General features: G+C 61.1%; 1 protein-coding gene and 1 long non-coding RNA gene across 2 annotated transcripts; both read left to right on the top strand.

Annotated features, from left to right (window-relative positions):
- Positions 1–1,689: 1,689 nt before the first annotated feature.
- LOC144739758 (spectrin alpha chain, non-erythrocytic 1-like) lies at positions 1,690–14,795 on the top strand. Its single transcript, XM_078622659.1, has 8 exons — positions 1,690–1,788; positions 2,979–2,996; positions 5,283–5,337; positions 6,221–6,417; positions 7,580–7,633; positions 8,812–8,958; positions 11,036–11,183; positions 12,890–14,795. Exons 3-8 carry the CDS (start codon positions 5,290–5,292, stop codon positions 13,013–13,015), a joined length of 720 nt encoding a protein of 239 aa, XP_078478785.1. The 5' UTR covers positions 1,690–1,788; positions 2,979–2,996; positions 5,283–5,289; the 3' UTR covers positions 13,016–14,795.
- A 3,290-nt stretch (positions 14,796–18,085) lies between these two features.
- Positions 18,086–26,163, top strand: LOC144739759 (uncharacterized). Its single transcript, XR_013589509.1, has 4 exons — positions 18,086–18,585; positions 21,171–21,309; positions 22,653–22,754; positions 25,775–26,163. It is a non-coding gene; the product is annotated as an uncharacterized LOC144739759 (long non-coding RNA).
- Positions 26,164–26,550: the final 387 nt, after the last annotated feature.

Raw genomic sequence — 26,550 nt, 5'->3', positions numbered from 1 at the left:
GGCTCACCGAGACCAGGTGCAGCCTCACTCACTCGCTCACTGAGTCACTCACTCGCTCACTCGCTCAGCACGCCAACGCCTTCCACCAGTGGCTCACCGAGACCAGGTGCAGCCTCACTCACTCGCTCACTGAGTCACTCACTCGCTCACTCGCTCACTCGCTCAGCACGCCAACGCCTTCCACCAGTGGCTCACCGAGACCAGGTGCAGCCTCACTCACTCGCTCACTGAGTCACTCACTCGCTCACTCGCTCAGCACGCCAACGCCTTCCACCAGTGGCTCACCGAGACCAGGTGCAGCCTCACTCACTCGCTCACTGAGTCACTCACTCGCTCACCTCGCTCACTCGCTCAGCACGCCAACGCCTTCCACCAGTGGCTCACCGAGACCAGGTGCAGCCTCACTCACCTCACTCACTCACTGAGTCACTCACTCGCTCACTCGCTCAGCACGCCAACGCCTTCCACCAGTGGCTCACCGAGACCAGGTGCAGCCTCACTCGCTCGCTCACTCACCTCGCTCACCTCACTAGCCTCCACTCGCTCAGCACGCCAACGCCTTCCACCAGTGGCTCACCGAGACCAGGTGCAGCCTCACTCACTCCTCGCTCACTCACTCACTCACTGAGTCACTCACTCACTCACTCGCTCAGCACGCCAACCGCCTTCCACCAGTGGCTCACCGAGACCAGGTGCAGCCTCACTCACCTCGCTCACTCACTCACTCCTCGACTCTCACTCACTCACTCACTCACTCGCTCACCTCGCCTCGCTCACTCGCCCTCCACTCACTCACTAGCTCGCTCGCTCAGCACGCCAACGGCCTTCCACCAGTGGCTCACCGAGACCAGGTGCAGCCTCACTCGCTCACTCACTCGCTCACTCACTGAGTCACTCACTCGCTCAGCACGCCAACGCCTTCCACCAGTGGCTCACCGAGACCAGGTGCAGCCTCACTCACTCACTCACTCGCTCACTAGCTCACTCACTCACTCACCTCGCTCACTCGCTCAGCACGCCAACGCCTTCCACCAGTGGCTCACCGAGACCAGGTGCAGCCTCCCAGCCACTCGCTCACTCACTCACTCGCTCACTGAGTCACTCACTCGCTCAGCACGCCAACGCCTTCCACCAGTGGCTCACCGAGACTAGGTGCAGCCTCCCAGCCACTCGCTCACTCACTCACTCACTCGCTCACTGAGTCACTCACTCGCTCACTCACTCACTCACTCGCTCACTGAGTCACTCACTGGCTCACTCACTCACTCACTCGCTCACTCAATCACTCGCTCACTCACTTGCTCGCTCGCTCACTCGCTCACATCACTCACTAGCTCACTCACTGAGTCACTCACTCGCTCACTCACTCGCTCACTCACTAACTCACTCGCTCACTCACTCGCCACTCACTCACTGAGTCACTCACTCGCTCACTCACTCACTCGCTCACTCAATTACTCGCTCACTCACTCACTGAGTCACTCACTCGCTCACTCAATCACTCGCTCACTCGCTCACTGAGTCACTCACTCACTCATTCACTCACTCGCTCACTCACTCACTCACTCATTCACTCACTCGCTCGCTCGCTCACTCACTCATTCACTCACTCGCTCGCTCGCTCGCCCCTTCACTCACTCGCTCTCGCACTCTCACTCACTAGCTCACTCACCCTCGCTCGCTCGCTCACTCACTCACTAGCTCACTCGCTCGCTCGCTCACTCACTCACTCACTGGCTCACTTGCTCAGCACGCCAACGCCTTCCACCAGTGGCTCACCGAGACCAGGTGCAGCCTCACCCTGCCAGCCATGCGCTCGTTCACTCACATCATTCACTCGCTCACTCACTCACTGGCTCACTCACTGGCTCGCTCGTTCGCCACGCCAACGCCTTCCACCAATGGCTCACCTGAACCAGGTCCAGCTCAACCTTCCAGCTGCTCGCTCGCTTACTGACTCACTCGTTCGCAAGCTCACTCGCAGGCTCATTCACTCAGCACGCCAATGGCCTTCCACCAATGGCTCACCTGGACCAGGTCTAATCTCATCCTCCCAGCCATGCACTCACTCACTCATTCGCTCACTCGCTCACTCACTCACTCACTGGATCACTCACTCGCTCACTCCACACCACGCCCGGGCCAGCTGCACGCACACACAGGAGGAGCGGGGTGGGAGTAGGAGGAGGGGTGGTGGAGGAGGATGGGGGGGGGGGAGCGTTGAACGTGCGCAGCGTGTCGGCTGGACTAAATCGACGACGGTGAGGGAGAGCGGTGAATCCGCGGCGCGCGGGAAACCGAGGAGAGAGGCAGAGGCCGAGCCGGCGTCGTGGCGCCAAGATCGGGGCGAGGTGGGGTGGGGTGGGGGTGGGGGGGGTGAGCAAACGCCCCAGGGGGGTGAGCGAACGTTGTTGCCGCCGTGGTGGTGGTGGTGGACGCAGGCTAACGTCGCCCGTGTTGTTCCTTCTCTCTCCCCACGCCTCCCTCGCCTCATTCCATCTCCTCCTGTCCCATCCGATTGGTCTTCATCGTGATTTCTGGCGTGCCCCCCCCCGCCCGCCATCACACCACCGCCCCCCCCCCCCATCACACCACCGCCCCCCCCCCGCCATCACACCACCGCCCCCCCCCCCATCACACCACCGCCCCCCCCCCCGCCATCACACCACCGCCCCCCCCCCCCATCACACCACCGCCCCCCCCCCCCCATCACACCACCGCCCCCCCCCCCATCACAACACCGCCCCCCCCCCCGCCATCACACCACCGCCCCCCCCCCCCCCATCACACCACCGCCCCCCCCCCCCCATCACACCACCGCCCCCCCCCCCATCACAACACCGCCCCCCCCCCCGCCATCACACCACCGCCCCCCCCCCCCCCATCACACCACCGTGTTTTCTGCCGCCTCGTCGCGGCGTCTCTCCGCCGCCGCCGACCAATCTGCTGCGACGACGTCCGGGGCCCTCGGTGGACAGGACCTACCTCCTGGACGGGTTAATAGCGCACACTCGCACCGCACGCACAGCCACGCGGCACACACGCGCGTACACACACACGTACACACACACACGCGTACACACACCACACACACACGCCACCCACACGCACACACACACACTCCACCCACGCGTACACACACACACTCCACCCACTCGTACACACAAACACACACTCCACCCACGCGTACACACACACTCCACCCACGCGTACACACACACTCCACCCACTCGTACACACACAGTCCATCCACACGTACACACACACACACTCCACCCACGCGTACACACTCGTACACACACACACACTCCACCCACGCGTACACACACACACACTCCATCCACACGTACACACACACACACTCCACCCACGCGTACACACACACACTCCACCCACGCGTACACACTCGTACACACACACACACTCCACCCACGCGTACACACACACACCACCCACGCGTACACACACACACTCCACCCACGCGTACACACTCGTACACACACACACACTCCACCCACGCGTACACACACACACCACCCACGCGTACACACACACACTCCACCCACGCGTACACACACACACTCCACCCACTCGTACACACAAACACTCCACCCACACGCGTACACACACACACGCGTACACACACACACACGCGTACACACACACACGCGCGTACACACACACACACGCGTACACACACAGTCCACCCACACGTACACACACACACGCGTGTGCGTGTCAACGGCAGCCACTCTGGGCACGCCCCCCCCCCCTCTCGCCTCCCCGTGCCTCCCTCTCCGCTCCTCTTGAATTAGTTTCACTCCGTTTTCTCGACTTTATTTCCCCGAGTTTGTCTCTGTGCCGAAGCTGCCGGTGTTCGGCGGTGCTGCTGGTGGTGGTGTCGGTATTTGTGTCTCACTCTGCTCTTGTCTCCCTCCTCCTCCTCCTCGTCCACCTCCTCCTCCTCGCTGTGCTCGTCCCCGCCATCGTCGCCCCTCCTCCCCTGTGCGCGCGCGCCCCGCTCAGCATCGCGTACCGGCGCATCATTCGCGTCCTTAAATACGAAGTGGGCGACGATCTGGCCGGAAGGTTGCCGCCGCTGACCCCCCCCCCCACTCCCCCCCCCCCCACCACCCCCACCACCACTACCCCCCCCCACCACCACGCTGGTGCCACCGCCACCACCGTCGTTGCCCCCCCCCCCACCGCCCCTCCCCGCAGGCCGAGAGCCTCTGAGCGGCCTAGGCGAGCCACACCACACCGCCAAAGAGTTGCGAATCATTATCGGGCGGTGGCGGTGGTGGTGGCGGTGATGGTGGTGGTGGCGGTAGTGGCGGTAGTGGTGGTGGTGGTGATGGCGGTGGCGGTAGTGGTGGCGGTGGTGGTGGTGGTGGTTTCCAACCCCCCCGTGTTTGCCGTGTGGTGGAGCCCGGCGGCGCATGATTCCCACGGGGCCCGAGCGAGCGACCGCTCCCCCCCACCTCCTCTAATCCCTTAACCTTCCGCCAAACTCGACCAGCAGTCGTTACTGCTCCTGCTGCTGCTGCTGCAGCTGCTGCTGCTGCAGCTGCTGCTGCTGCTGCATGGGGTCCGTGGTGTCACTAACCGCGGTGTGCTCACCTGCCCGTCCCCCGGGGCGCGGCCGGCTGCTACCGGTGGCGCTCGCTCGGTGGCGGTCGCGGGCGACGCGGTCGCGTCACACGCCACGTGACGAGTGTGGTGGACTAACCCCTTGGGTGACCGCAGCATGGCCAGGAGTGCGGGGGCGCAGTGTGCCGTGTGCCGTGTGACCCCGCCGTGTGTGTGCCGTGCCACCTCCCCACCCACCCCCCTCCCCCCCAGGTGTGTGCCGTGTGGCCCCGGTGCTTTTGCCGTGTCCCTGCTGTGTGTGCCGTGTGACCCCGCTGTGTGTGCTGTGTGACCCCGCTGTGTGTGCCGTGTGACCCCGCTGTGTGTGCTGTGTGACCCCAGCGTGTGACCCCAGCGTGTGACCCCAGTGTGCCGTGTCACCCCAGCGTGTGACCCCGGCATGTGACCCCAGTGTGCCGTGTGACCCCAGCGTGTGACCCCGGCGTGTGACCCCGGCGTGTGACCCCAGCGTGTGACCCCAGCGTGTGACCCCAGCGTGTGACCCCAGCGTGTGACCACAGCGTGCCGTGTGACCCCAGCGTCTGACCCCGCCGTGTGACCCCAGCGTGCCGTGTGACCCCAGCGTGTGACCCCGCCGTGTGACCCCGCTGTGTGTGCCGCCACACTGACCGCTGTGCGTGCCGTGTGTCCAGGTCGTGCATGGTGGAGGAGTCGGGCACGCTGGAGTCCCAGCTGGAGGCCACTAAGGTGCGCGCGTGTGTGGGGCGTGCCGTTTGACGGTGATCTCTGTATGTGTTTGTGTAGTGTATAGTGTAGTGTATAGTGTAGTGTATAGTAGTGTAGTGTTTAGTGTAGTGTACAGTGTAGTGTAGTGTATAGTAGTGTAGTATATAGTGTAGTGTATAGCAGTGTAATGTATTGTGTCGTGTAGTGTATAGTAGTGTAGTGTATAGTAGTGTAGTGTATAGTGTAGTGTATAACAGTGTAATGTATTGTGTCGTGTAGTGTATAGTAGTGTAGTGTATAGCAGTGTAGTGTATAGTAGTGTAGTATATAGTGTAGTATATAGTAGTGTAGTGTATAGTAGTGTAGTGTACAGTATAGTGTATAGTAGTGTGTAGTGTAGTGTATAGTAGTGTAGTGTATAGTAGTGTGGTGTGTAGTGTATAGTGATGTAGTGTATAGTAGTGTAGTGTATAGTAGTGTAGTATATAGTGTAGTGTATAGCAGTGTAATGTTTAGTGTAGTGTATAGTAGTGTAGTGTAGTATAGTAGTGTAGTGTATAGTAGTGTAGTGTATAGTAGTGTAGTGTATAGTGGTGTAGTGTATAGTGGTGTAGTGTATAGTGGTGTAGTGTATAGTGGTGTAGTGTATAGTAGTGTAGTGTATAGTAGTGTAGTGTATAGTAGTGTAGTGTATAGTAGTGTAGTGTATAGTGGTGTAGTGTATAGTGGTGTAGTGTATAGTGGTGTAGTGTATAGTGGTGTAGTGTATAGTAGTGTAGTGTATAGTAGTGTAGTGTATAGTAGTGTAGTGTATAGTAGTGTAGTGTATAGTGTAGTGTATAGCAGTGTAATGTATTGCCCCCCCCCCCCCCTCGCTGCCCCCCCCTCCCCGCGCCGGGTGCAGCGCAAGCACCAGGAGATCCGCGCCATGAAGAGCCAGCTGAAGAAGATCGAGGACCTGGGCGCCGCCATGGAGGAGGCGCTCATCCTGGATAACAAGTACACGGAGCACAGCACAGTGGGGCTGGCGCAGCAGTGGGACCAGCTGGACCAGCTGGGCATGCGCATGCAGCACAACCTGGAGCAGCAGATACAGGCCCGGTGAGAGGGTCGCACGGCTCGTGCCGCTCGCAACGCTCTCGCTCGCTCCGAACCGCTCGCTCGATCTCGCTCGCTCGGTCGCACCACTCTCGCATCGCTCGCTCGCTCCGAACCGCTCGCTGGATCCGCACCGTTCGCTCCGAACCGCTCGCTCGATCCGAATGGCTCTGCTCTTACCGCTCGCTCCGAACCGCTCGCACCGCTCTCGCTCGCTCCGAACCGCTCGCTCGATCCGAACGGCTCCGCTCTTACCGCTCGCCCCGAACCGCTCGCACCGCTCGCACCGCTCCCACCGCTCTCGCTCGCTCGGTCGCACCGCTCACACCGCTCGCTCGCTCCGCGCCACTCGCTGGCTCCGCACCGCTCGCTCCGAACCGCTCGCTTGCTCCGAACCGCTCGCTCGATCCGAACCGCTAGCTCGATCCGAACGGCTCCGCTCTCACCGCTCGTTCTGCATTCACTCGGTCGCACCGCTCGCTCCACGCTCGAACCGCTCGCTCCGCACTCACTCACTCGGTCGCACTGCTCACGCCGCTCCCACCGCTCTCGCTCGCTCGGTCGCACCGCTCACACCGCTCGCTCCTCGCCACTCGCTGGATCCGCACCGCTCGCTCTGAATCGCTCCGCTCGCTCCGCACTCACTCGGTCGCACCGCTCGCTCCGCGCTCTCACCGCTCGCTCCGCGCTCGCTCGGTCACTCACACCGCTCGCTAGCTCACACCGCACCGCTCACGCCGCTCTCTCACCGCTTGCTCGCTTGATCACCCCGCTCGCTCGCATCGCTCGCGCGGTCACACCGCTCGCTCGCATCGCTCGTTCCTCACCGCTCGCTCGTTCGGTCACACCGCTCGCTCCACACACTCGCTCCACGCGGACCCGCACAGTACCCACACACGCACACACAACACGCACACACAACACACACACACAACACGCACACACAACGCACACACACAACACACACACAACACACACACACAACACGCACACACAACGCACACACACAACACACACAACACACACACACAACACACACACACACATACAACACACACACACACACGCACAACACACACACACAACACACACAACGCACACACACAACACACGCGCTCGGAGCGCGCGCCGTGGGGTGACGCCGGTGTGCTGTGCGTGTCTGCAGGAACACGACGGGTGTCACAGAGGAGGCCCTCAAGGACTTCAGCATGATGTTCAAGTGAGTCACCCCCTCTCGCTCGCACGCACGCTCGCACGCACTCACGTGTGTGTGTGTGTGTATCGTTCAGTAGAGGGTACAGCCGGGTGTGCGTCTACCGGTCATCTCAGTCAGCCAGCCCATGCAACCTGCTGGGTCTGTCACGTGACCTCCTGCACCTAGCCTGGCACAGTAGGGGGGTACAGCTGGTGGTGCATCTACCGGTCATCTCAGTCAGCCAGCCCATGCAACCTGCTGGGTCTGTCGCGTGACCTCCTGCACCTAGCCTGGCACAGTAGGGGGGGTACAGCTGGTGGTGCATCTACCGTTCATCTCAGTCAGCCAACCCATGGCACCTGCAAGGTCTGTCCCGTGACCTACCTGTCAGAGAGCCTTCGACTCTTCACGCGATAGCCTCAAAGTGCACCTGGCCTGGCACAGGCGGCGTGGTGACGTCACCGTCACTTAGTGGCGAATGGCGGGGTTTGGTATTGTGTGTGCCGTGCACGTGTGATAAATTCGTGCAAACGACGTACGTCCGACACGCGTACTCGTGCACACGCGCGCACGAGCGTGGTTCCACGTGTGTGTACGACACGTGGCGTGTGTCCGTCACGTGCACGCACGCACGCGCGCACGTGCGTGTGTGCACGTGTGTGTACGACACGTGGCGTGTGTCCGTCACGTGCACGCACACACGCGCACACGTGCGTGTGTGCACGTGTGTGTACGACACGTGGCGTATGTCCGTCACGTGCACGCACACACGCGCACACGTGCGTGTGTGTGTGTACGACACGTGGCGTGTGTCCGTCACGTGCACGCACACACGCGCGCACGTGCGTGTGTGCACGTGTGTGTACGACACGTGGCGTGTCTGTCACGTGCACGCACACACGCGCGCACGTGCGTGTGTGCGCGTGTGTACGACACGTGGCGTGTGTCCGTCACGTGCACGTGCGCACACACGCGCACGTGTGTGTATGACACGTGGCGTGTCTGACACTTGCACGCGCACACGCGCGCACGTGCGTGTGTGTACGACACGTGGCGTGTGTCCGTCACACACACACACGCGCGCACGTGCGTGTGTGTGTGTACGACACGTGGCGTGTGTCTGACACTTGCACGCACACACGCGACTAACCCCTCCGCCCCTTGCCGCCCCCCCCCCCCCACAACGGCGACACGTCCGCCAGGCACTTTGACAAGGACCGCTCGGGGCGCCTCAACCACCAGGAGTTCAAGTCGTGCCTCCGCTCGCTGGGCTACGACCTGCCCATGGTGGAGGAGGGCGAACCCGACCCGGAGTTCCAGAACATTCTTAACATCGTCGACCCCAACCGGTAACGACGACGTCCTCCCGCTCGTCATCGCGCCCCCCCCCACCCACCCACCCACCCCACCACACCCACCCGCCCACACCACACCCACCCAACACCCACACCACACCCACCCGCCCACCCCCCACCCACCCACCCGCCCACACCACACCCACCCACCCACACCACACCCACCCACACCACACCCACCCGCCCACCCCACCAGCCGCGTCGTTGTCATCATCATCACGTGGAGATTTCTAGCAGCAGCCAAATATCATCTCAACGCCCTGATGTCGATTCTAAATGCCGAGGGGGGAAAAGCCCGAGGAGAGAGAGAGAGACACGCAGACTCCAAATATACAGCAGCAGCAGCAGCAGGCGTCAGGGTCGGGATCGAACCCACGGCCTCTTGGAGACCAAGCAAGGTAGTCAACATCTCCTAGCCACAGTGATGATGATGAGAGAGAGACACGCAAATTCCAAATGTACAGCAGCAGCAGGCGTCAGGGTCGGGATCGAACCCACGACCTCCTGCGTACCAGGCGAGGTAGTCAACATCTCCTAGCCACCGTGATGATGATGAGAGAGAGAGACACGCAGACTCCAGATATACAGCAGCAGGCGTCAGGGTCGGGATCGAACCCACGACCTCCTGCACACCAGGCGAGGTAGTCAACATCTCCTAGCCACCGTGATGATGATGATGAGAGAGAGAGACACGCAGACTTGAAATATACAGCAGCAGGCGTCAGGGTCGGGATCGAACCCACGACCTCCTGTGTACCAGGCGAGGTAGTCAACATCTCCTAGCCACCGTGATGATGATGAGAGAGAGACACGCAAACTCCAAATGTACAGCAGCAGGCGTCAGGGTCGGGATCGAACCCACGACCTCCTGTAGACCAGGCGAAGTAGTTAACATCTCTTAGCCACCGTGATGATAATGATGAGAGAGAGAGAGAGAGACACGCAAACTCGAAATATACAGCAGCAGGCGTCAAGGTCGGGATCGAACCCACGACCTCCTGCGTACCAGGCGAGGTAGTTAACATCTCCTAGCCACCGTGATGAGGATGAGAGAGAGAGAGACGCAAACTCCACATACACAGCAGCAGGCCTCAGGGTCAGGATCAAACCCACGGCCTCCTGTAGACCAGGCGAAGTAGTTAACATCTCCTAGCCACCGTGATGATGAGAGAGAGAGAGACACGCAGACTCCAAATATACAGCAGCAGCAGCAGGCGTCAGGGTCGGGATCGAACCCACGACCTCCTGTATACCAGGCGAGGTAGTTAACAGCTAGCCACCGTGACGATGTTGATGAGAGAGAGAGAGACACAAACTTCAAATATACAGCAGCAGCAGGTGTCAGGGTCGGGATCGAACCCACGACCTCCTGTAGACTAGGCGAGGGGGCAGTGTGGGAACTGGGCGACTGTGCGTCGATTGGCAGCAGGAATCAGTTTGTACCGAAGTCCGGTACACAGTGAGTCGGCACGTCAACGCGAGGGTGGCTGAGCGAGTGTGTGATCGTGTGGGCGAGTGAGCGAGTGGGCGAGTGCGTGACGACGGGAGAGAGCGAGCGGGTGAGCGAGCGGGTGCATGATCGGGTGAGCATGTGGGCGAGTGAGCGAGCGAGTGGGTGAGTGCGTGACTTCGCGTGAGGGGGAGCGGGTGAGCGGGTGAGCGCATGATCGGGTGAGCGTGTGGGCGAGTGAGCGAGCGAGTGGGTGAGTGCGTGACTTCGCGCGAGGGGGAGTGGGTGAGCGGGGGAGCTGGTGAGCGGGTGAGCGTGTGGGCGAGTGGGCGAGTGAGCGAGCGAGTGGGTGAGTGGGTGAGTGCGTGACTTCGCGCGAGGGGGAGCGGGGGAGCGAGCGAGCAGGCGGGCGAGTGCGCGATTGGATGAGCGTGTGGGCGAGTGGGTGAGTGCGTGACTTCACGCGAGGGTGAGCGGGTGAGCGTGTGGGCGAGCGGGCGAGCAGGCGGGCGAGTGCGCGATTGGACGGGCGAGTGGGCGAGTGGGCGAGCGAGTGACTACACGAGAGAGCGAGTGCACGATCGGGTGAGTGAGCGCGTGGCGTTGTTGTTGTCGTTGCAGGGACGGGCAGGTGTCGCTGCAGGAGTACATGGCGTTCATGATCAGCCGCGAGACGGAGAACGTGAAGTCGTCGGACGAGGTGGAGAGCGCCTTCCGGGCTCTCAGCGCCGAGGGGAAGCCCTTCGTCACCAAGGAGGAGCTGTACCAGGTGCCCCAACGCACGCACGCACGCGCACGTGCACATGCGCACGTGCACACGCGCACGTGCACACGTACGCACGTACGTACACACGTACACATGCCGCACGTACACACGTACACACGTACACACGTACACACGCCACACGTACGCACGTACGTACACACACCGCACGTACACACGTACACACGCCACACGTACACACATCACTATCTCCGTGCACGCACGTACGTGCACACGCCACACGTACACACGCACGTGCACACATCACTATCTCCGTGCACGCCTGCCGCACACACACACACGTACACACACACGTACACACGCTACACGTACACACGCCACACGTGCACACGCCACACGTACACGCCACACGTACACGCCACACGTACACACGCACGTACACACACCGCACGTACACACACCGCACGTACACACATCACTATCTCCGTGCACGCCTGCCGCACACACACACACGTACACACACCGCACGTACACACATCACTATCTCCGTGCACGCCTGCCGCACACACACACACCGCACGTACACACACACGTACACACACCGCACGTGCACACATCACTATCTCCGTGCACGCCTGCCGCACACACACACACCGCACGTACACACACACGTACACACACCGCACGTACACACATCACTATCTCCGTGCACGCCTGCCGCACACACACACACCGCACGTACACACACACGTACACACACCGCACGTACACACACACGTACACACACCGCACGTACACACGCACGTGCACACATCACTATCTCCGTGCACGCCTGCCGCACACACACACACGTACACACACACGTACACACACCGCACGTACGCACACCGCACGTACACACGTACACACGTACACACCGCACGTACACACGTACACACGTACACACACCGCACGTACACACACCGCACGTACACACACGTACACACACCGCACGTACGCACGCCACAGCCGTCATTCACCGGTCAGTGGCGACAACGTCGCCCCCCTCTATCACCCCCACCCCCCCTTCCCGCCCTACAGTCTGTTCAGGCTACGTGGAGGTGTCGTGTGTGTGTACGCGTGTGTGTGTGTACGCGTGTGCGCGTGCGTGCGTGCACGTGCGTGCGTGCACGTGCGTGCGTGTGTGCGTGCGCGTGTGTGCGTGCACGTGCGTGCGTGTGTGTATGTGCGTGCGCGTGTGTGTGTGCGTGCACGTGCGTGCGTGTGTGCGTGCGCGTGTGTGTGTGCGTGTGTGTGCGTGCGTGCGTGTGTGTGTGTGCGTGCGCGTGTGCGTGTGTGTGCGTGTGTGTGTGTGCGTGCGCGTGTGTGCGTGCACGTGCGTGCGTGCGTGCTTACAGTGGGGAGCGGTGGGTGTAGCGGTTAGCGCTGCGAACCCGGCGGCCCGAGTTCGATTCCCGCTCACGGCCAACGCCGGCGGCGACGATTCTCTGAACCGGTCCCGGGCACCCCCTAGGTCGACTCAGCCTCAAATGAGTTACCTGGCGCGGCGCTTAGTAAACATCGCCACTGGGAGAGACAAAGTCGGCCGGGCGTGGCGCTGGCCACCCACCCCCTCGTGCGCCATGCCGGCCTTCGTAGGCGCCGCTCGCTAACAGCACTTGCCCCTGCGGCCTGTTGAGGCTACACGTTGGGGATCTTTGTTCTTGTGTGTCTCCCCCCCCCCCCCTCCTTCCTCACCTGTGCGGGAGCAGAATCTCACGCGGGAGCAAGCCGACTACTGCATCTCGCACATGAAGCCGTACTGTGACGGCAAGGGTCGCGAGCTGCCCGGAGCCTTTGACTACATCGAGTTCACGCGCTCGCTCTTCCAAAACTAGCACGGCCACCACTCCCCCCGCCCCCCAACCGCACTCGCTCCTTGCACTCGCTCACGCTCGCACTCACTCACGCTCACTCACGCTCACCCCACAGCGCACTCGCTAACCCTGGGGAACACTTACACACACACAGGACACTCACTCACACGGAACACACACACAACACACGCACACACGGAACACTCACACACACTAACCTCCACTCACATACACTAACCCCACAGCACACTCACTAACCATGGGGAACACTTACACACACACAGGACACTCACTCACACGGAACACACACACGGAACACACACACGGAACACTCGCACACACGGAACACACGCACACACGGAACACTCACACACACTAACATTCCACTCACATACACTAACCCCACTCACACACAAACCCCCACTTACTAACCCATACACGCTAACCCCCACACACACACACTAACCCCCAAACCCCCACTCACACACAAACCCCCACTCACACACAAACCCCCACACACACTAACCCCCACTCACACACCAACCCCCACTCACACACCAACCCCCCGCAGCACGCTCGCTAACCACGGCTCAGCGGCGCGCCACTCTCACCGCACGCCGCTGCATCGCGCTTCTTGTCGTAGTAGTCGTCGTCGTAGTCTCCGTCGCACTGCGGCGGCGTTAGCTCTGTACGCCGCTAGCGCCGGGCTCACCCGGTCAACCCCCCCCCCCCCATGCCTAACCCCCCCCCCCCCCCACCGCATGTCTCTCCCGCAATGAGACGAGAGCCTCTAATCGGTGCAATCGGTGCGTAGCCGGCGGTGTTGGTGTTGTCGTCGTCCGGTGCAGGGCTGTGCACATTGGCGGTGATTTTGGGGAAAATGCGGTGCGCGCGGTCGGTCAGTCAGTCGGTCGGGAGAGCGAGAGAGAGCGAGACGGCAAATGAGCGTCGCAACTGCGGTCTCCGCGCTACGGTCTCCGCGCTACGGTCTCCGTGCTACGGTCTCCGCGCTACGGTCTCCGCGCTACGGTCTCCGCGCTACGGTCTCCGTGCGGTCTCCGTGCGGTCTCCGTGCTACGGTCTCCGTGCGGTCTCCGTGCGGTCTCCGTGCGGTCTCCGTACGGTCCGGTCCACGGGCGATGAGATGGATCAATTGTTTTTTAAACGGCGGTGATTTTTGCCGGCGGCGGAGATGATGATGACGACGACGACGATTCTCGTCAGATGGAATTGGCACGTTGGCTGATGGCGTTGGCGGCGGCGGTTGCGGTGATGATGATGATGATGCCGGCGGTGATTTTGCCGGCGGTGATTTTGCCGGCGACGATGACGACAATTCTCGTCGGATGGAATTGGCACGTTGGCTAATGGGGTTGGCGGTGACGGCGACGATGACGGCGGTGACGGACGATGGGGCAAGGCGGCTACTGCCACCGCCGCCGCCCTGGCGTCCGGCACGGTTCTTGGTTGAACTCCTTTTGCGCGCCACCGTGCCGTGGCCAAACCGTCACCAAATCGGAGGTGCGGTAAGTGGGTGGTGGGGGGGGGGGGACGACAACACTAAACACAACGACGAGCAGTTCGAAAGAAAGGAGTTTTCACAACCTCCTGTCGTTGCCTCCGGTGCCGATCGGTGAGTCGGTGGGCCCGGTGATTTCGGTCGGCTCGGCATCGTGGTGGGGGGGGGGGGGGGGGGCGGTGGTGGGGGGCGGTAGTCCAGCCGGCGCGCGTAGTTTTAGCACGTGTGTGTGTGTGTGTTCGTTCGTCTATGTCCAAATAAATCCGCTTGCACACCCACCAGCACCCGGCCACCGCGTCTTCTCTAAACTGTACGATTTCAACTTTTTAAATAGTAGCGGGTCAGGGCTCCCCTGAGCTCTGTATGCAGCTTTTTTTTTATTTTCGAGAAGCTAAGCTGGCCGTCACCAATTGATGCAACGGCGAGAGAGAGACACGCAAACTCGAAATATACAGCAGCAGCAGGCATCGTCGGGGTCGGGATCGAACCCACGACCTCCTGCGTACCAGGCGAGGTAGTTAACATCTCCTAGCCACCGTAGTGATGATGATGAGAGAGACACTCAGACTCCAAATATACAGCAGCAGGCATCGTCAGGGCCGGGATCGAACCCACGACCTGTATACCAGGCGAGGTAGTTAACATCTAGCCACCGTGATGATGATGAGAGAGACACAGACCTCCTGTATACCAGGCGAGGTAGTCAACATCTAGCCACCGTGATGATGATGAGAGAGAGAGACACAGACCTCCTGTATACCAGGCGAGGTAGTTAACATCTCCTAGCCACCGTGATGATGATGAGATACACAGACCTCCTGTAGACCAGGCGAGGCAGTCAACATCTCATAGCCACCGTGATGATGATGAGAGAGAGACACAGACCTCCTGTATACCAGGCGAGGTAGTCAACATCTCTTAGCCACCGTGATGATGATGATAGAGACACAGACCTCCTGTACACCAGGCGAGGTTGTTAACATCTCATAGCCACCGTGATGATGATGAGAGAGAGAGAGAGACAGACCTCCTGTAGACCAGGCGAGGTAGTCAACATCTCAGCCACCGTGATGATGATGAGAGAAACAGACCTCCTGTAGACCAGGCGAGGTAGTTAACATCTAGCCACCGTGATGATGAGAGAGAGAGAGACAGACCTCCTGTAGACCAGGCGAGGTAGTTAACATCTAGCCACCGTGATGATGAGAGAGAGAGACACAGACCTCCTGTAGACCAGGCGAGGTAGTCAACATCTCCTAGCCACCATGATGATGAGAGAGAGACAGACCTCCTGTAGACCAGGCGAGGTAGTCAACATCTCATAGCCACCGTGATGATGATGAGAGAGAGAGAGAGACAGACCTCCTGTAGACCAGGCGAGGTAGTCAACATCTCCTAGCCACCGTGATGATGATGAGAGAGAGAGACACAGACCTCCTGTATACCAGGCGAGGTAGTTAACATCTAGCCACCGTGATGATGATGAGATACACAGACCTCCTGTAGACCAGGCGAGGCAGTCAACATCTCATAGCCACCGTGATGATGATGAGAGAGAGACACAGACCTCCTGTAGACCAGGCGAGGTAGTCAACATCTCTTAGCCACCGTGATGATGATGAGAGAGAGAGACACAGACCTCCTGTACGCCAGGCGAGGTTGTTAACATCTCATAGCCACCGTGATGATGATGAGAGAGAGAGACAGACCTCCTGTAGACCAGGCGAGGTAGTCAACATCTCAGCCACCGTGATGAGAGAGAAACAGACCTCCTGTAGACCAGGCGAGGTAGTTAACATCTAGCCACCGTGATGATGAGAGAGAGAGACACAGACCTCCTGTATACCAGGCGAGGTAGTCAACATCTCCTAGCCACCATGATGATGAGAGAGACAGACCTCCTGTAGATCAGGCGAGGTAGTCAACATCTCTTAGCCACCGTGATGATGATGATGAGAGAGAGAGAGACACAGACCTCCTGTAGACCAGGCGAGGTAGTCAACATATCCTAGCCACCATGATGATGAGAGAGAGAGACAGACCTCCTGTAGACCAGGCGAGGTAGTCAACATCTCATAGCCACCGTGATGATGATGAGAGAGAGAGACACAGACCTCCTGTATACCAGGCGAGGTAGTCAACATATCTTTGCCACCGTGATGATGATGAGAGAGAGAGACACAGACCTCCTGTACACCAGGCGAGGTAGTCAACATCTCTTAGCCACCGTGATGATGATGATGAGAGAGAGAGACACAGACCTCCTGTATACCAGGTGAGGTAGTCAACATCTCTTAGCCACCGTGATGATGATGAGAGAGACACAGACCTCCTGTACACCAGGCGAGGTAGTCAACATATCCTAGCCACCATGATGATGAGAGAGAGAGACACAGACCTCCTGTACACCAGGCGAGGTAGTTAACATCTAGCCACCGTGATGATGAGAGAGAGAGACACAGACCTCCTGTACACCAGGCGAGGTAGTTAACATCTCCTAGCCACCGTGATGATGATGAGAGAGACAGACCTCTATACCAGGCGAGGTAGTCAACATCTCACAGCCACCATAGCGCTCCGCATTCTGATATCTGCCGGCGGAGTAGCCCTTGAAATGAACAGCTCCTTAAGCTCAATGCGCTTTTAACTCGGCGGGGAAATTAAACTTCTTGTGAATGTGAAGTTTAAATTCTTGGTTCTTTCGGGAAAGTCACGTAGAAAGGGAAACAATAAAATAAATCTTCTCGCTGTGTTTTTCACACCTGATGATGATATTATTATGTGTTTCTTTCGGTTAAGTCACGTCTAAAGATAAAATAATAAATTAAATTAAATAATAGAATACGACGTTTCGATTGCAACACAAGCAATCGTCATCAGGTATAATGAAATAGCGACATAAAATCTAACCAGAAAACTATAGACAGACATATTAGCAGACAGATATCACCAAGATACATAGAGAGAGCGTCGTATTCTATTATTTAATTTAATTTATTATTTTATCTTTAGACGTGACTTAACCGAAAGAAACATAATAATTCCTGCAGTCACGAAAGTTGTAAAATTAAGACTGATGATGATAATTGTATTGTTTTATATTTTTATTATTTTATTATTTCCCTTCTACGTGACTTTACCGAAAGAACCAAGAAGATGAATCCCTGCAGTCACGAAAGCTTTAAATCTAAATGTGAATTTTGTTAAATCTGAAATTGATTCAGGGTAGCGGTGACGTCACCGCGCACGTTACCTGGTGACGTCACCGCGCACGTTATTTCACGCGGTGACGTCGCTACGTGTCCGCGTGACGTCACGGCGTCGATGTTTGTGTGGTGACGTCATCACGCACGCTAACAATCCTCCCCCTCCTCACGTGCCCCGCCTCTCTCCACCCTCCTCCCCCCCCCTCATTACCACGTGACCGACCCCCCCCACCCAACCCAGCGTTACGTGACCTCGGTGAACCAACTGCGTGCGTGATGACGTCATCCGGGGTGTCTGTCCGCGCGTCGAATTCATCGCGGTGACGTCACCGCAATAAAAACCTGTGACCGTGACGTCATGACGCACTCCACTCCCCCCAGCACGTGATCCCCCCCCGGCGCGTGCCGCGGCTCACGTGACAGCGAGGGGTGTTGGGGGGACCACGTGACCCGAACCCCTCAGAAGGTGGACATCGCAACAGCTCCTGCGGTCATGGGTCTTGAGTCCCCTCGCTACCCCCCTCCCAGGGCCCCCTCGCTCCCTCGCAGGGTCCCCTCGCTCCCCCCCAGAGCCCCCTCGCTCCCCCCCAGAGCCCCCTCGCACCCCCCCAGAGCCCCCTCGCTCCCTCCCAGGACCCCCTCGCTCTCCCCCAGAACCCCCTTGTTCCCTCCCCCCAGGACCCCCTCGCTCCCCACTTCTCCCCCTCATCCCCCTCCTCACCCCCTTGGCGCTGCTGCTGCTGCTGCTCTGTCCGTCAGCCGGAGCCGCTGGGGTCCCCCGCGTCCCGAGACCCCTGGCGCTCAGGGTCCGAGGATGGACCCCCTCGCCTGGGGTCTCCTACAGCACACACTACCTGGAGCAGAAGGTACCAAGGGGGGGGGGGGGTCACCAAGGGGATATTTGTGGAGGTTGTAACTAAGGGGCCGTCCATAAATGACGTCACGCGATTTTTTTGGACGATTTTTTTGACCCCCCCCCTTCGTCACAAAAAGTCAGACCCCCCTAAAATGTGACGTCACAAAGCTCTGCCCCCCCCCCCCCCCCAAAAAAAAGTTAAACATGCTTCAAATCGCTTTAAACTATTGTCATTGTAGTGCGTATTTAATGTGGCGCTGCACTCTGATGTTGTAGGAGAAAACATTTATTACAAAGTCTATTTAATTAAGTAGAACGTGTTGTCTATATTTATTTATTAAAGTTGCGCATTTTGATGTGACGTCACGTTTCTCACCCCCCCCCTCGTCACACATCGTCACAAATGTCTGACCCCCCCTCCCCTCCTAGGTGCGTGACGTCATTTATGGACGGTCCCTTAAGTGTTGTATTTGTAATGTTTTGATTTAAAGCCTTCGTGACTGCAGGGATTCATCTTCTTGGTTCTTTCGGTGAAGTCATCACGTAGAAGGGAAATAATAAAATAATAAAAATCAAACATAATAAAATACAATTCTCACGACGTTTCGGCCACAACGCAAGCAGCCGTCCTCAGGTGAAGAACAGGTCTGTCGGAAGGACAGCGTCTGAATGAACGACAGCCCTGTTCTTCACCTGCGGACGGCTGCTTGCGTTGTGGCCGAAACGTCGTGAGAATTGTATGTTATAATGTTTTATTTTTATTATTGTATTTGTAATGTGTTTGGGGAGATTTCTTTGCACCTTTCTTGCACCTCTGGATATCTGTACCTCTGGATATCTGTGGGGAAAGAGCTTTTATCGCTCATCGGATTCCTCCCTGCAGTATGACAACATTCTGACTCTGGCACGGACCCCCACCGCCACCCCCCCCCTTCCCCTCTCCTCCAACCCCCCCACGTCCCCCACCCCTCCCCCCCCATCTACCCCACCCCTCCCCCCACCCACCCCCACCCCCCACCTCCCCCCACCCCCCACCTCCCCCCACCCCTCCCCTCCATCAACCTCCACCCCACCTCCACCCACCCCTCCCCCATCTCCCCCACCCCTCCCCCCCATCTACCCACCCCCCACCTCCCCCCACCCCTCCCCCCCATCAACCCCCACCTCCCCCCACCCTCCCCCATCTCCCCCCCCCATCTCCCCCATCCCTCCCCCCCACTCCCCACCTCCCCCCACCCCTCCCCCCCATCAACCTCCACCCCACCTCCACCCACCCCTCCCCCATCTCCCCCATCTCCCCACCCCTCCCCCCCATCTACCCACCCCCCCACCTCCCCCCACCCCTCCCCCCCATCAACCCCCACCTCCCCCCACCCCTCCCCCATCTCCCCCCCCATCTCCCCCATCCCTCCCCCCCACCCCCCACCTCCCCCCACCCCTCCCCCCCATCAACCTCCACCCCACCTCCACCCACCCCTCCCCCATCTCCCCCATCTCCCCCACCCCTCCCCCCCATCTACCCACCCCCCCACCTCCCCCCACCCCTCCCCCCCATCAACCCCCCACCTCCCCCCACCCCCTCCCCCATCTCCCCCCCCATCTCCCCCATCCCTCCCCCCCACCCCCCACCTCCCCCCACCCCTCCCCCCCCATCAACCTCCACCCCACCTCCACCCACCCCTCCCCCATCTCCCCCATCTCCCCCACCCCTCCCCCCCATCTACCCACCCCCCACCTCCCCCCACCCCTCCCCCCCATCAACCCCCACCTCCCCCCACCCCTCCCCCATCTCCCCCCCCCATCTACCCCACCCCCACCCCCCATCTCCCCCCCCACCCTTCAACTCCCCCCCCCCCCTGACCTCCCCCCCTCAACTCCCTCCCCCACCTACCCTTACCCCCTCCTCAAACCCCCCACCTACCCCCACCTCCCACCTACCCCCACCTCTCCACCTTTCCCCCACCACCTACCCCCCCCCACCTACCTTCTCACCCCCCCCCCCTCCCTCCTCCCCTCCCCCCCACCTACCCCCACCCTTCCCCCCCCACCCTCCCCCCACCCCTCCCCCACCCCCTCCCCCCCTGAACTCCCCCCCTCAACTCCCTCCCCCACCTACCCTTACCCCCTCTTCAAACCCCCCACCTACCCCCACCTACCCCCACCTCTCCTCCCCCACCTACCCCCCACCTCTCCACCTTTCCCCCCCTACCTATCCCCACCCTTCCCCCCCATCTACCCCCACCCCTCCCCCCCACCTCCCCCCCACCCTTCCCCCCCACCTCCCCCCCACCCCTCCCCCCCTGAACTCCCTCCCCCACCTACCCTTACCCCCTCCTCAAACCCCCCACCTAACCCCCACCTCTCTCCCCCCCACCTACCCCCCCCACCTTTCCCCCACACCTCTCCCCCCCACCTACCCTCTCACCCCCCCCCCCACCTACCCCCACCTCCCTCCTCCCACCTACTCCCTCCTCCCCTCCCCCCCCATCTACCCCCTCCCCTCCCCCACCCCTCCCCCCCCATCAACCCCCACCTACCCCCCCCTCTCCCCCCCCACCTACCCCCCCCCTCCCTCCCTCCTCCCCCCTCCCCCAGATCGACCACTTTGGCTTTGCGGAGGACGGCAACTTCAAGCAGCGCTACCTGCAGTCGGCCCCGGCACCACCGCGCCGGTGGACCGGTGCTCTTCTACACCGGCAACGAGGGAGACATCGCCTGGTTCTGCAACAACACCGTGAGGGCACGGGCCGGTGGCGGTCGTTGAGTCGGTGGTAGTCGTGACGGTGGTGGTGGTTGTGGTGGTGGTTGTGGTGGTTGGAGGTGAAGGTGGTGGTGGGAGGTGGTGGAAGGTGGTGGTGGTGGGAGGTGGTGGTGGTTGTGGTGGTGGTGGTGTGGGAGGTGGTGGTGGTGGTGGATGTGGTGGTGGTGGAGGTTGTGGTTGTAGTGGTGGTAACAGTGAAGGGGGGGGGTGGTGGTGGGAGGTGAAGGTGGTGGTGGTGGAGGAGGTGGTGGTGGTGGTGGAGGAGGTGGTGGTGGTGGGAGTTGGTGGTGGATGTGGTGGTGGTGGAGGTTGTGGTTGTAGTGGTGGTAACAGTGAAGGGGGTGGTGGTGGTAACCGTGAGGGGGGTGGTGGTAACCGTGAGGGGGATGGTGGTGGTGGAGGTGGTGGTGGAGGTGGTGGAGGTGGTCATGGTGGAGGAGGTGGTGGTTTTAGAGGTTGACACAATAGGGGGCAGAGGTGGTGCATCAGCAGCCAGTCATCTCAGTCGTCGGTCAACCCATCATGCCACCTGCAGGGTCTGTCCCGTGACCCCCTCGTGCCGGCGGGCGTTCGACACTTCACGCCACAGCCTCTAAGTGCACCTAGCCTGGCACGAGCGCCGGGGTTGACTTCACCGCGACTTCGTGGCGAATGGCGGCTGTTGTTGTCTGTGGTGGTAGTGGAGCGGTGGTGCAGCGGTTAGCACTGTGACGGTGTTGACTGTGACGGTGTTGACTGTGGCGGTGTTGACTGTGACGGTGTTGACTGTGACAGTGTTGACTGTGGCGGTGTTGACTGTGACGGTGTTGACTGTTGGGGTGTTGACCGTGACGGTGTTGACTGTGGCGGTGTTGACTGTGGCGGTGTTGACTGTGACGGTGTTGACTGTTGGGGTGTTGACTGTGGCGGGGTTGACTGTGACGGTGTTGACGTGACGGTGTTGACGTGTGACGGTGTTGACGTGTTGACGTGTCGGTGTTGACTGTTGGGGTGTTGACCGTGGGGTGTGACCGTGACGGTGTTGACTGTGGCGGTGTTGACTGTGACGGTGTGTTGACTGTTGGGGTGTTGACTTGCGGTGTTGACGCGGTGTTGACTGTGACGGTGTTGACTGTTGGCGGTGTTGACTGTGACGGTGTTGACTGTTGGGTGTTGACTGTGACGGTGTTGACTGTGGACGGTGTTGACTGTGACGGTGTTGACTGTTGGGGTGTTGACTGTGGCGGTGTTGACTGTGACGGTGTTGACCGTGACGGTGTTGACTGTGACGGTGTTGACTGTGACGGTGTTGACTGTTGGGGTGTTGCCGGTTGCAGGGCTTCATGTGGGACGTGGCGGAGGAGCTGGGTGCTCTGCTCGTGTTCGCTGAGCACCGCTACTACGGGGAGTCGCTGCCATTCGGGGACAAAGCCTACTCGGTGCGGAGACACACGCACGGAGACACTCACGGAGACACTGACACGGAGACACTCACGGAGACACACGCACGGAGACACACGCACGGAGACACGCACGGAGACACGCACGGAGACACGCACGGAGACGCAACGCACGGAGACGCACGCACGGGGACACACGCACGGAGACACACTCGCGGAGACACACTCGCGGAGACACACCCGCGGAGACACACCCGCGGAGACACTCACGGAGACACACGCACGGAGACACGCACGGAGACACACACGGAGACACTGACACGGAGACACGCGTGGAGACACGCACGGAGACACACGCACGGAGACGCACGCACGGGGACACACGCACGGAGACGCACGCACGGGGACACACGCACGGAGACGCACGCACGGGGACACGCACGGAGACACGCGCGGGGAGACACGCACGGAGACACACACGGGGACACGCACGCACGGAGACACGCACGGAGACGCGCGGGGAGACACGCACGGAGACACACACGGGGACACGCACGGGGACACGCACGGGGACACGCGCTGGGACAAACGCAGGGACACGCATGGAGACACTCACGGGGACACGCACGGAGACACACACAGGGACACGCACGGGGACACGCGCTGGGACAAACGCAGGGACACGCATGGAGACACTCACGGGGACACGCACGGAGACACACACGGGGACACGCACGGGGACACGCGCTGGGACAAACGCAGGGACACGCATGGAGACACTCACGGGGACACGCACGGAGACACACACGGGGACACGCACGGGGACACGCGCTGGGACAAACGCAGGGACACGCATGGAGACACTCACGGGGACACGCACGGGGGACACGCACGGGGACACGCGCTGGGACAAACGCAGGGACACGCATGGAGACACTCACGGGGACACGCACGGGGACATGCACGGGGACATGCGCTGGGACAAACGCAGAGACACGCACGGAGACACGCACGGAGACACACACGGAGACACACACGGGGACACGCACGGGGACACGCGCTGGGACAAACGCAGGGACACGCATGGAGACACTCACGGGGACATGCACGGGGACACTCATGGAGACACACGCACGGAGACACACTCACGGAGACACGCGCGGAGACACACTCACGGAGACACACGCACGGAGACACACGCACGGAGACACACTCGCGGAGACACGCGCGGAGACACACTCACGGAGACACACGCACGGAGACACACTCACGGAGACACACGCACGGGGACACGCGCTGGGACAAACGCAGGGACACGCACGGGGACACACGCACGGAGACACTCACGGAGACACTCATGGAGACACGCGCACGGGGACACGCGCTGGGAAACACGCCGGGACACGCACGGGGACACACGCACGGAGACACTCACGGAGACACTCATGGAGACACGCGCTGGGACACACGCACGGAGACACTCACGGAGACACTCATGGAGACACGCGCTGGGACAAACGCAGGGACACGCACGGGGACACACGCACGGAGACACTCACGGAGACACTCATGGAGACACGCGCACGGGGACACGCGCTGGGACACACGCAGGGACACGCACGGGGACACACGCACGGAGACACTCACGGAGACACTCACGGAGACACGCGCTGGGACACACGCAGGGACACGCACGGGGACACACGCACGGAGACACTCATGGAGACACGCGCACGGGGACACGCGCTGGGACACACGCAGGGACACGCACGGGGGACACACGCACGGAGACACTCACGGAGACACTCACGGAGACACGCGCTGGGACACACGCAGGGACACGCACGGGGACGCACGCACGGAGACACTCACGGAGACACTCATGGAGACACACGCACGGAGACACACGCACGGAGACACGCGCTGGGACACGCGCTGGGACACACGCAGGGACACATGGGGAATCGCTCTGAGCCAGATTGGGATGACTGCCGGTGATGGCGGCTGTGCATCACGGTTTGGTTTGCGGCTCGAGCCCGGTCGCGCAGCCGGTGGAGAACCAACCGTGCCGTGCCGACCCTGCCACACCGACCCTGCCACACCGACCCTGCCACACCGGCCCTGCCACACCGACCCTACCACGCCGACCCTGCCACGCCGACCCTGCCACGCCGACCCTGCCACGCCGACCCTGCCACGCCGGCCCTGCCACGCCGACCCTGCCACACCGACCCTGCCACACCGACCCTGCCACACCGGCCCTGCCACACCAACCCTGCCACACCGACCCTGCCACACCGGCCCTGCCACACCGACCCTGCCACACCGACCCTGCCACACCGACCCTGCCACACCGACCCTGCCTCACCGGCCCTGCCACACCGACCCTGCCACGCCGACCCTGCCACGCCGGCCCTGCCACGCCGACCCTGCCACGCCGGCCCTGCCACGCCGACCCTGCCACGCCGGCCCTGCCACGCCGACCCTGCCACACCGACCCTGTCACACCGACCCTGCCACACCGACCCTGCCACACCGGCCCTGCCACACCGACCCTGCCACGCCGGCCCTGCCACGCCGACCCTGCCACACCGGCCCTGCCACGCCGACCCTGCCACACCGACCCTGTCACACCGACCCTGCCACACCGACCCCTGCCACACCGGCCCTGCCACACCGACCCTGCCACGCCGGCCCTGCCACGCCGACCCTGCCACACCGGCCCTGCCACACCGACCCTGCCACACCGGCCCAGCTCTGGGGACGGGCATCGTCGGTGGAGAGTGGCAGCTTGTTGTGGCATTGCTGCTGACTCCCCTCCCCTCCCTCGCCTCCCCTCCCCTCCCACCTAACTCCCTTCCCCTACCCCCCCACCCTCGCCTCCCTCCCCTCCCCTCTCCTCCCCCTCTCTTCCCCTCTCCTCCGCTCCCCCCTCCCCTACCACCCCCCCACCCCACTATCCTCCCCTCCCCACTGTCCCCTCCCCCCCACTCCCCTCTCCTCCCCTCCCCACTCCCCCCTCCCCTACCACCCCCCACCCCCTCCCGTTGGCTCCCCAGAGCCCGCAGACGCTGCAGTACCTGTCCTCGGCACAGGCGCTCGCTGACTTCGCTGTGCTCATCGAGCACATCAGAGGTGCGTGTGGGGTAGGGGGGCACGTGTGTGTGTGTGTTCGTCTGTCTGTGTGTCTGTCTGTGTGTGTGTGTGGAAACATTTAGGCTGGCCTGCCTAAGATCCATCCTGGGTTTAACCAGGCTGGATTGTGTGAGGAGCTCACAAGTCCTTGAAAGATCTGGGCAAAGTCCCATCAGTGAGCTCCTCCGGCAGGCAAGGCTGCGTTGGCTGGGTCATGTAGCCCGCATGCCCAGCCACCGCATGCCTAAACAGCTTTTGTTCGGCCGGATCGAGGGGGCTAAACGGGCGCGGCACGGGCTAGAGAAGAGATGGAGTGATGTGGTACAGGAGGACGTGGAGCTGAGTGGACTTGCCGATGACTGGTACCAGCGGTGTCAAGATCGGCCTCAGTGGAGGAGGCTCGTGAAGGACGCTACTGGGCAGTTGGAGGCAGTCGCCCTCCAACAACAACGGAGGGCGGAGGAGCGACGCTCACAACAACGAGCGGAGCGCCGGGTGGCTAAAGCACAGCAAGTTGGCACAGTAGGGGGCACAGGTGGTGCATCAGCCAGTCATCTCGGTCATCTCGGTCAGTCGACCCGTGGCACCCTGGGTCTGCCCCGTGACCTCCTGCCAGCGGGCGTTCGACACTTCACGTGGCCTCAAGGTGCACATGGCCTGGCACAAGCGTCGTGGTGACGTCACCGCCACTTAGTGGCGA

This window comes from Lampetra planeri, unplaced genomic scaffold (genome assembly GCF_965212315.1).
Source record: "Lampetra planeri unplaced genomic scaffold, kcLamPlan1.2.h2 scaffold_1691, whole genome shotgun sequence".
Lineage (NCBI taxonomy): Eukaryota > Metazoa > Chordata > Hyperoartia > Petromyzontiformes > Petromyzontidae > Lampetra > Lampetra planeri.
This window is presented reverse-complemented; position numbering and strand designations above follow the sequence as displayed.

What these genes read in the sequence shown, in the direction of transcription:
- LOC144739758 (XM_078622659.1), top strand. Translation starts at nt 5,290, where the DNA reads ATGGTGGAGGAGTCGGGCACGCTGGAGTCCCAGCTGGAGGCCACTAAG. An exon ending in CCCAGCTGGAGGCCACTAAG is followed by an intron (nt 5,338 to 6,220) that starts GTGCGCGCGTGT and finishes CGCCGGGTGCAG; the next exon opens with CGCAAGCACCAGGAGATCCG. An exon ending in GACTTCAGCATGATGTTCAA is followed by an intron (nt 7,634 to 8,811) that starts GTGAGTCACCCC and finishes CACGTCCGCCAG; the next exon opens with GCACTTTGACAAGGACCGCT.